This window comes from Atta colombica, unplaced genomic scaffold, assembly GCF_001594045.1.
Source record: "Atta colombica isolate Treedump-2 unplaced genomic scaffold, Acol1.0 scaffold73, whole genome shotgun sequence".
NCBI lineage: Eukaryota > Metazoa > Arthropoda > Insecta > Hymenoptera > Formicidae > Atta > Atta colombica.
This window is the reverse complement of record NW_017259565.1, coordinates 410,861-423,188: the sequence shown is the minus strand read 5'-3', so window position 1 is coordinate 423,188 and position 12,328 is coordinate 410,861. Positions and strand designations below refer to the sequence as shown.

At 29.5% G+C, this 12,328-nt stretch overlaps 1 protein-coding gene across 1 annotated transcript in view; it reads right to left on the bottom strand.

Moving 5' to 3' along the window:
- Positions 1 to 11,670: 11,670 nt before the first annotated feature.
- The window catches only part of LOC108692503 (translation initiation factor eIF-2B subunit alpha), a 2,819-nt gene continuing 2,161 nt past the window's right edge, over positions 11,671 to 12,328 (bottom strand). Inside the window, exons 7-8 of the mRNA XM_018200791.1 lie at positions 12,209 to 12,328; positions 11,671 to 12,098 (exon numbers count right to left, since the gene is read on the bottom strand). Of these exons, the coding sequence (XP_018056280.1) occupies positions 11,946 to 12,098; positions 12,209 to 12,328 (273 nt within the window). The 3' untranslated portion in view covers positions 11,671 to 11,945. The remainder of the gene's footprint in view (positions 12,099 to 12,208) is intronic.

Genomic DNA, 12,328 nt, shown 5'->3' with positions numbered 1-12,328 from the left:
CAGGGTGCGTCACCAAAATCCGGATTGGAAATTGAACAATTTCTTTAAAGAAAATGTTTTTAATGAAAAATTAAATATTACAAAAAATCCTTTTACACTTGGGGGATCCCTGTAGAATACAATTCGATATATCTCTCATTAGCTCGAATGATGGCCTCTATTCTCTGAAGCATTCGCACACTGTAATGACAGCAGCGCTGTCCATGCCGATGAATACTGCCTCAATAGCGGTCCTTAATGACATCACATTGGGATGTCGAGATTTGTTTGTGACCCTTACAACTACGCTCCATACTAGTCCAAAGGATTTAAATCTGGAATATTGGGAGGCCAGAATTCCTTGGACCAAAACATATCGTCATTGTCTGAGAGCCAATTTTAAATCAAATGACTTGTATGAGCCGATGCACCATCCTATTGAAAAACATATGGCCTTCCGGACGCCACAGTTTCCATCCACAGCTTCACTACATCCATCAACACGATTGCCCTGAATCATCCTGGAAATCAGCGCTTGAATCATCCTTTCAATGACTGCAGGGGTCCTCACGGTACATTCTTTTGAGTGACTCTCGTTGGCATACTGGAATCTTCGTTGGACTGTTTTAAAGCCGTATATTTTGCCATAACGTCATAAACGGTTGATCGAATATCCAAAGAATTATTTCCGTTGCTGAGCGTTCAGCGCGAAAGCCTTCGATGATCGCGGCTCTTCGATTATACTCTGTACTTGGTTTCAACATCGTGGCCATTTTGAGAATGACTATTTACTAGAAGCATCAGGCTTTCTCGGACGCCAACAACAATCTCTGGCGGCACAATATAGCGAAAAATTTAAATTGAAATTTGTCCAGATTTTGGTGACGCACTGTGTGTGTGTGTGTGTGTGTGTGTGTGTGTGTGTGTGTGTGTGTGTGTGTGTGTGTGTGTGTGTGTGTGTGTGTGTGTGTATACACACACATAGCTTCGAAAAAATATGAAATGCTCATAACCAAACCGTATTTTATAAATACATATGTCAAGAAAGAATGTGATTAATTTTTGTTTGATTCACATTAAAAAGATATTCTAGATCCAATTTTTTAATTTTTTATTATAGCTTGTGATTAGATTTAGCCTAATGTTTTATCCAAAGCTTCTATGATGGTGTCATAAAGAATGAGTCTATTGAACATCAGGTTAAATTTAACTACAAATTAACAAGATAATGAAAAATTGAATTATTAAATTTAATATATTAATATATTAGATTCTGGAGGAGAAACGTTTACCTACAAATTGATTGCTGACAGCACCATTTGCTCACATCACATTTGCCAATAGTTTACCTATGTGTATTGTTGCGCATAAATATAAAATTAATAGCGTTTTCTCTTGGCTGCACCCACTAGTGCAACACACAGTATACTGTGGCTGATGGTAAGCGAACTCTTTTAGTGTACCATGTTTCCGTGTTATGGTGTAGTGCAAATTTTATGCACGAAGTAGGATTTTGCTACATCTCAAAGGGACAATGTAGAGTCAGTATGACATTTAAAATTTGAAAATGGAAGTCAAGCGGAAACAGGATTTTAACGTAATAATGATGTATATCATTCTAATGTAGTGTAGCTGCGTGTAGCGCTTACACGCAACGATGCGAGGTTGCACCCAGTGTAGTGTTATGTATACAAACGTGCCCTTTTTCTCTTGGGAGAAAAGGGTATACACAACATTATTATACATAACGACATTGCACATATACTATTTCCTATAGATCGATTGCTACAAGCTCTTTTGCGCCCACATAAACTTAAGAATAATTATTTGGTACACGAGCTTCATTGTGAAACTTGATAAAAATTATGACTATGTGGATACAGCATTTTATGTATTAAATCTTCGTCTTAGCAAATAAATGTTTCTGTACGAAGTATTTCTTCTATGGTACATTCCAAGGTGAGATAAGGCCTACTTCTCATGAGATTTCCGCAAAGAATTTTTCGGGAATTAGATTATAGCCTAATGTTCAACTCCCAGTCTGGATGATATCCATTGATATATGGGACAGTTTTAACGCTGGATCCGCTGATGATCAAAAATCTTTTAATCAGATCAGAAATCATTTTCGGCTCCTTAAACGAGAAAAATAGTATAATTGGGCGCAGATAAGATTGGACTCATTAAACTCATATCTACAGATCGTCAATCGTATCTACTAAAAATAATAAATATCATGCATCATGTATTAGCAAAGTCATTACTACCAGTAGTAAACATTCATCTATATATATATTTTTTTTTAATATAATGCACTTTAATATTCGCCTCTCTCATCCATCATATTAATAATTTTTAATTGAGAAATAACACTGAGAAATTAGATATTAAAGTACACTATAATAAAAACAATATGAATGAATGTTTATTACTGACAGCAATATACATTAAGACTTTGCTTGTGATATATGATATGTCCTATCTTGCATAGGGATCTGTCTAATCATTTCGATATTTATTACTTTTAGTGTATTGTAGACTCATCTATTTAATAAGGCAAAGATTTAATACATTGCATGTAGTCACAGTATTTTTATCGAGTTTCGCAGTGAAGCCCGTATTCCAAAATTATCCTTAATAATTATATGTGCACAAAAGTGCTTGTAGATAATCTATCTGTAGACAATAATATATTATGCAATGCAATTTGTACGCAATAGTGTCGTATGCGAAAACATGCCTCTTTTCTTTTAATTTTACATTTGTGCGCAGTAGTGTATGTAGGCAATTATTTTTGTGCACAAACGAACTGTAGGTAAACGGTGCTGTAGGCAATCAATTTATAAGCGAATCAATTTATAACGGGATCTTCCCGATTCTGATACATTAAACAAATGAAGGTAATCTTAACACTTTCGATAATTTTATTTTATTTTTTTTAATTAGAAGCAGAACAATAAACTTTAATCTAGCTGATTGCTGTAGTTCTGTTATATATTATTGTAAAATAAGAAAAAATATAAAATTTACTTTAAAATATTGTGTTTAACTATAGGTTTTTGAAATTGAAAGAATCTACTTGTTACAAATCTAAACAGAGAAAAATGTCAAATTTTGAATACGAGAAATATTAAAGTTTAAAAAATTTTTGAATTTATTATATACATATATTTTTTTAATGAAAATTTTTAATCAAATGATATGAACATGAAAATAAAATTAATTAAATATTTTTACATTAAAAAATTATACACTTAAGAATCTAATATAATATTTATTTCAAATATTAAAAGAAACGATAAATAAAACGGGTCATATGCGATTGTATTAAAACGCAGAAATAAATTTAGTAGATAGGAGATTTAGTCATATACGTATAATACTTTATTGTTTCGACTCATTTTCAAATAATAACAAAGTTTTAAAAATGCCTCGATTATGAGGAGAAGAATATTTGTTTCTTGTGCAATATTTTTCAAAGCAATCGTTTTTTTTGTTTGATTTTCAAATTAAAATTAACTTCAATTGTTTGAAACTCATTTTGATTTAATTTAAAGTTAGAATACAAAAAGATGTATTATTATATCAGTGGCAACCAACTACAATTTCTAAAAGGACAGTATTACATTAGTGACTATGAATGTGTTAATTAATGATAAGTTACAAAAAATTTAATTATTAAAAACAAATTTTAAGATTTTTTTTTAAACAAATAAGATGGAATGATAAAAAAACAAGAAAACAATAGATGATTTACCATAACATATGCAGAAAACGACAAAAAAAGGAAAACAATTATTTTGAATTATTCTGTTATGCTTTTCCTTGATATGTGTATTTATATATACATATGTATATATCAATATAAAACATATATACGTCATTGTGAAATCATGTTAATGTGAATGCCTTGCTTATATTTTTTATTCATAATGTTTAATTATAAGAGGGATCCGATAACGCGCATTGCTAATTAAATTTAATCAAAATTTAAAATAAAATATTCTCATTGGTAAAACAGTAAAAAATTACTAAACACTAGCCGATGTGAATGGATATATGCTAACGAATCCCTCTCTTTAACTGTTATGTTTATAACAGTTTATAACAGTGTTAATTTTATAAATTATTATATTTCTCCGTCCATACACACAATTCAATTTATGATTAATAATATTGTTATAATAATATTATTAGCTCTCTCTCTTTCTTACATACGCGCGCACATACACACATACATACACACACAGGATGAGTCACTTAGAGCTGTCGCACATTTTCCATAACAATAGCCTTCAAACACGAATTAAGATTAATAAGAATTAAGGATCATTTGTACAGGCCGTAATCTACGATAATTAATCAATCACAATCGATTATCTTCCTCTTAATTGGTAACTGTAATTGGTAAATTTTTACAGATTGCGACATAAGTTAATAGATTAAGAGGCTCGTACACACTTTCCATAACAATAATCATAAAACATATTTTCTAAATTTCTTAGAGTGTGTGAAATCTCACTTCAAAAGAGTTAAAATACTACCATTATTGCAAAAGAGTGAAGAAATTGCACTTTTGAATAAGAGTGGTAGATTTTCACTCTCTTTTTAGAGTAAGATTTCTTTTATTCGGAATGAATCTCACTCCAAAAAAAGAGTGAAAATAAAATGTGTGAAATAAAGTTTAGTATCGAGGGAGAGGGGGGGGGGGGGTTGTCTTGCGATGATGAACATTTTATCTTTCAGATGGAGGCACTTAAGAGATTTGAAGGTCGTCTTCATTAAAAAAAAAAAAAAACTGCAGCGTCAGATAGGATACCTACGGTTGTAGCTCATTCCAAATAGGTTCCAATGGTCATGGATAATTATCTTTCCTTAAATCTCCGGATGGATATAATTTTTAGTAGTGCGCCTGCATAATTAAGATCGAACTTTACTTAGGCAAGTTCGTTTAATCTAATAATTAAGATCAATAAAAATTACGCATTTAAAAAGAGTTGAAAAATGAAGATTTATTGTAAATGTTTCTAAAATAGAATGCTCATGATTTTATTAATTGATCAAATAATTTAATATAAACGTAAACAAATTCCGGAACGTTTGATATTCAATGAAAAAAATCTTTCGTATTTTTTACTATTCAACTTTTCATGAATGAAATATGGATCAATTATTCGGCCAATAATTCCACATTAATTGATCAATGTCTTTATTTGGCAATATCTCTTGACCATCGTGGAATGTAAACAAATCCGATCGAAAATTTGAGATTCAATGAAAACAATCGGCGTAGTCTTAAATGATAAATGTTCCTTACACTGTGCTATTCTAAATTGCGATAATGAAGACAATCAGTTTGCTTTTCCATCATTATTCTATTATTCTAAAGACGAGAAAATCCATATTATCTGCGTTTACGAATTTGTTTACATTTATATAAAATCCAATTCAATTAATAAAACTGAGTATTCTGTTTCGGAAATATTCATGATGAATTTTGATTTTTTAATTTTTTTCATGTGCGTAACCTCGGGTGATCTTGATTATCCATTAAAACTGCCTTTAAAGAACTACAATCATCGATATTCAATAATGTATGAAAAAAATGTTAATAATGTTTAAAAAAAAAATGAAAATGATCTTCAAATCTCTCCTAAGCGCCTCCACCTAGGAAATGATATTTACATTGCATGATGATGACCTCCTCAATAACAAACGGCTTTACTTCAAACATTTCTTCTCACCCTCAAAAATTGATGTTACTCGAGTAATCTTAAGTGACTTACCTTCTGTGTGTGCATGTGTATAGATAACTTAAATACGTATGTTTATTCACACATGATTATGACATAGTATGTGAACTTTATTTATTCAATTCTATCTGTCATTTGTGTGTTTTCTTTCTATATTTTGTAGTGTTTCTCGGATGACATATAATGACCGTACATTAATTATATAGGCGCGTATTCAAATGTATCTTATATTTATGTATTTATTATAAATTTGTCATTTTCCATTAAAATTAAAAGTACAGTGGAAACATACTTATAATTTTCAATAGGAAAAATTTCCAATATTTAAGGGGTGTGTTTCAAACTCGACGCACCACCTGTTAATGGTAGATTCCTAAAATTATTAATTAAAACGAAAATTCTAATACCAAAATGTTTAGATTTTATCTGTTTCTTCTCGCCCCGATTGTGGCACTCCCGCCTTCATCTCTTTCCCATTCTCCTTCGCAAAATCCATTTTATCCGTCCTAACCCAGCAAATTTTTTCTGACAATAAATTCCCCCTCCTGCACAATCTGCCTAATTTTCTCTCCTCCTCCTTCCTCTTCAGCCCGATCCATGATGCTAGAAATCAATCCGAGATCTTAGACAAAGAAAAAAATTAACAAATCACATTTGAACAATTTAATCACATGACTATTGCGATTAGTCAATTCTTTCCGCCGACTCTACTCAACTCTATCACAAGCGTAGAACTCCTAGTTGAACTTCCCTCACAGAGGCCCTATTACTTTTATCACCAGTCCTTAAATTCATGCGTTTTGGCATTTCATTCTTTTCATAGTACAACATTTCACAGTACAATGCAAATTGTGCCAACCACATTTACACGCACAAACTTTAAGCGATATGATCCACTGATTTTAAATGCTTATAATTAAAAAACTGCTATAGCCTTAACATTTTGATATTAGAAATTTCGTTTCAAAATGACAGGAATGCTGCGTGATGTAATAGTGTGCAATGTGTCAATGACACATAAACCGTATGTGTATAAGTGCTACTGAATCGATATAGACAACTTTAGAATTCTCTTAAAAGAATTCTGATAGAATTATTGACAAGTACAGATTCGAATTGGCTTTACAGAATTGAAAACTCTCTCTTTTATAACTAAAATATATACGCACAAGAATAAATCGCGGGATACTATTCTCTTAAGTTTAAGAAAAATATTTAAAAAATTACCTAGATATATGTCGGTAATTTTTTTTTTTTTTCATTCTTAAGCTGAATAGTCAGCAATTTATTTTCATGTGCATTTTAAATATATAAAAAGTTTTATTCTATAAAGTCAATTAAAAATAGAAATCTGTAATAAATTTCATCATTTCAGTATCCTGTTAAAAGTATATAGAAAGTATAAAAGTCTATAGAAGGTATTTAAGCAATGTAGCTGCATATCTCGTATATCCATTTAATTAATGTTTGCATGGAATCTCGTTAAATAAAAACACATGAAATATCATGAAAAAACTAATATCTCTGATTTTAAGTCTTTAAAGGATATTTTATTTTTAGGAGAGAAAAGATATAATTAAGAATCTTATAGTATAATATTTTAATTATAAAAGCGTTTCTTATTTCTCTGTGATGAATGAAAGAGAAAAGAGCAAGGAAAGAGGGAGAGAAACAAAATCTTATATTTATAAATTATTGTGTAATATATAATCATGAAAATGATATGTAAATGCATGTATCCATAGTTTATGTGTATAAAATTTAAAAAGTTAATTACGTTTAATGCGCTCAAAGTAATGATCCAAGATTCTTGTAATTTAGATGTTTCTGTTTCTTACAATGTTTTTGTTCAAACGACATCAATGTATAACATTGCACGCAATTACAAGAGGTCTTTATATGTATAGATTACATAAGATTCCATTTTAATGTGTTGAATCCATTTTAATGTGTTATAACATAATGTAATCTTCATATAGACACAATTTATTACTTGTTATCTTTTACGTGCAATTATGTGAAAGACATTTATGTTGTTTCTAAATATGTATATAAAATACTCAGTGGTATTGTTGTGTAATACATAAATAAAGACAAATTAAAACAATAATAAGAAAAAAAACCGGACAAAAAGAAATAGACACTAAAGATCATGCGCTGATATTTAAAAAAGAAATCTTTTTATCTCACAATATTATAAAATTTATTACAAAACGAATGTACTATGTTAACTATGTTCTTTAATATGACAAACTCGAATGTTTCTATATTAATCTTTTAATCCTTCTCAATGATGAAAATTAAAATGCCCGCAATACTTTAAAATTAATATAATATGCATTATTCTCTCCGAAGTGGATAATGTTTTCTCTTATATTAAGAAAGAAATATCTCATATCAAATTGAAAGGCTGGATCGACTCAAAGTATTAAGTGTCTGCGAAAACGGCAACAGATGTGTAAATCATTAATCTCCATATTATAATTGATGGGAAGTTAACAATTAAAAACCAAAAATTAATGGTGTTCCATTAATTAAAAAACAAACACTGTATAATATAATCCTGACCATACAGTTAAAACAATAAAAAATTATGTTATAATATGAATTAACAGTTTAAACATCTGTTATGATTACTGTAGATAGTCAATACTTTGAGTCCAATCAGCCTTTTAATGGATAAGATATTTGGATATTTTTTAGTCTATAAGAGAAGACATTGTCCTTTCGGAGATCGTAATAATCAGAGATCCTTAAAGAGAGAGAGAGTGCAAATTGCATCATATGCCCTCGTCCAATCAGTAGTTATATGACCAATTTTCTCCAATCTCTTCCATGCCTATGGAGCTTTGAAACCCACGTCCAATCAGAGGAGACGAGTCACATAATATAGTTTACCACTCTCTAGTAATAATGAATAATGTATTTTAACTTAATTTTGAAATACTGCGAGCATTTTAATTTTCATCGCAGAAGAGGATTAGAAGACTAACCGAAATGTATGATCTTGTCATAATGATACATTTTGTAATAAATTTTATAATTTAAGATAAAGATTTTTTTTTTAACTCTCCGCGAACAAGAAAATCAACATAGATCATATGTGGAATATCTCATATCCCATGCTTCATCATAAATATACTATAATTTAGTATGATTGATAACGACGTACTCTCCAGTTGCACGAAATTAACAACTTGGGCGCGATATTTTTTGAGAAATTATAGAAATTCATATTACTGGGTATATCACACCCACAGACTTCTACATATAGAAGTTACACTATGGTTACACTCCACTTGGTTCGCAGAGAATTAAATATCAGCGCATGATCTTCAGTCTATTCATTCTCTTGTCCGGATATTTTCTTAATGTTTTTAATTAAAAGAAATATTGCATTTTGTTTAAATTTTCTTTAATAAAGATTTTGCGTACGTGCATGCGTGCGTGCGTGTAATTAGGCCTGTTCTTTTTAGCTGAACTTGCATGATTTATTTTTTCTCTTTTTTTTTTCAACGTGGAAAGAAAAGGAAGAAAAATTAATCGTGAAGAATCAAGAACTTTAGCTAAAAGAATAGAGACGCACGCATGCACGCAATGAGATTCCGCGCGGCCAGTCAAGCTCCATGCAGTTTACTATATTGGGAATAGGGCTTTAAAGCAAGACATAAGCAGTAAAGAAATCAACAAGTTGGATTGGCAACTGTTTACGTTATAGCCTTATTCTACTGTGATTAGTCAACTCACTTACTACTTATGTTTTACTGCTTAAATTTTTTGTGCCAAGGCTCTTATCATAATTTGGTCTATACCATAATTTGAACTGTAAACTATGTTTGGTAATCCTAATTATAAAATTAGCCAATCATAGCTATTTTTCTGAAAAATGGAATGTCAGTTTCATAACTATAGATCAGGGTTGAATAAGTTACTTTTTTTTTAACTAAGTTAAAATTACAGCCTTGAAAATTTAACTTAATTAAAACAAGTTAATCCATAATGAAATTGATTAAATTAGAAGTTAATAAAAAAAGTAATTTGAAAGTTAAAAGTTAAATTTAATCTAAACGAACAATAAAAAAAAAGAAAAAGTTTGACCATTTTACATAATTTTTAGTATTTTTCTTTTCTCACAGCATATTAAAGAATCATAGGTTATTTTTGTTTGTCACAAGTAACAATTATATAATATAGAAGAGATAAAATTACTAAATTATATCGGATGTTTCAGACTTTACTCTTACAATTCCTTTATTTTCGCAAGGTCGTAAAAATGTTTAGACAAAATGTAAGGTTTAAAAGATTTATTTACTGATCTTATCAGTTTAACCTTAGATGGCATCACCAAGGTCAGATCAAGATCATGTTGATTTTTTTAAATGGAACACCCAACTTTTTATTTCAGTATCTAAAAACCGATGTCGAGAACTTTTCAAAACACTAAATAAAGTAATTTTTAAAGTAATTTTAATAACATTGAGTACTTTTTGCTCCAAAATTACAGTACTGTCGACATTAGCATTATGCAAGATGTCCACCGATGGCTAAAATCTCTTGATAACATTTGTCAAAATCAAGACTATTGTAGATTATTCTTCTTGTTTTCATATCTATGAATCTAAAATTTTCATATAAAAATGAATTTTTAGTGAATTTTTAATAGCAAACATGAAAATAAGATGAATAATTTATTATGGTCTTGATCTTAACAAATGTTATCAAAGATATGCTTTTGAACAACATTCAAGAGGTTTTAAGCGTTGATCGGACACCACGCGTAATGCTAATGTCAGCGGTACTTAACTTTTCAATTTCATTATGGATTAACTTGTTTTAATTAAGTTAAATTTTCAAGGCTGTAACTTTAACTTAGTTAAAAAAAAAGTAACTTATTCAACCCTGATCTATAGTTATGAAACTGACAAGTCATTCCATTCTTCAGAAAAATAGCTATGATTGGCTAATTTTATAATTAGGATTATCAAACATAGTTTACAGCTCAAATTATGGTATAGACCAAATTATGATAAGAGCCTTGGCACAAAAAATTTAAGCAGTAAAACATAAGTAGTAAATGAGTTGACTAATCACAGTAGAATAAGGCTGTAACGTAAACAGTTGCCAACTTGTTGATTTCTTTACTGCTTATGTCTTGCTGCTTTAAAGCCCTTATAATTCGAAAAGTACTTAATAAAAAATAACTTTATTATTGTGATTATTTAGAAAGCTCTCGATATCCTATTAGATTCTGGAATAAAAAATATGGTGTTCCGTTTAAAATAATCAACGCAACCTTGGCATCACTTGATAAGATCAATAAATAGATTTTTTTAAACCTTAAAACTTTTGTTTGAACACTTTTACGATTGGATTTTGTCCTACGAAAATAAAAGGGTCTGAAACACCCGTATATTCATTATCCTCTCGTATTATGTCTGAAGATTGATTTAAAAAAAAATCAAATTAAAAATTAATAGTTATGGATAAAATTTAACTAAATTAAGTTAAAAAATTAAGAATTTAAAATATAATTATAAGTTAAAATTAATTATCTTTTTAACTTTTTAACTTAACTTTTACCTTTTTAACCTGGCATCCAATTATCCAACTCTACTACTGATATTATTAAATCCAAAGGGGTGCCGTGTAAACGTAGTGATAGCGATCTTATCTTAAATTTCTATCTTAAATTTAGAACTCAGTGAAAAATAACAACAGATTATGCAATTGTATCAAGTTCGATAAAAAAATGTTTTAAAAATAAAATTCTATACTTTTACGTGCATGTTATCCCTACATGCTAACTCTACGTTGTAAAAATAACAAATCTTAAATTTTTGCTTGATTACAAGAAATGTAAACACAAAAATTTCTCTATATTTACATTATATATGTTATCTTCGAATATTATATTTTAGACATCATTAGACATATAACTATCATTTCCATTACATGAAATCATTTTTATTGAATAAATAGAGAAACTCGCGTAGTACATCCAAACTTTTGACTGGTATATATACTGGTATATATACACACGCGCTTATTTTTTTACGAAAACATACAACAGACATTTTCACTTTATCTTTACACTTTCCACAGACAAAATTTTCGCATAATGACTTAAATTATTGTCTTTACATCATAACTCGTTAACTCGTAGAATTTAGAAAACAGAATTTAGAAAACTCACCACTCAGAAATGTCTCCAAATTATAAGTATAATTTTATGAGTTCATCACTAACAGCTGATGGCGTTAGAATTCCCAAGTCCGTGAACAATAAACTGATGTAGTGAGGTGGAGTATAATCTACCAAGGGATGCTCCTTTTTCAAATTCTTAGTTAAAAGTACACTGTATGTATACTACAATAAACAATAATGTATTTTAAGGATTATTACATACAGAAAAGATTCTTTTACATTGTTCCTAACAACAAACTGGTTTGAAATCAATGTATACAAATATAATTTACCTTAAATTCATTAGGTAAATCTATTTGATTCAAAGGATAGATTCTCGAAAATTTGAAGCTTTCTGTCAATACATAAAATGGTTTTTTCACCTCTTTTGCACATATAGCCATCGTATATGT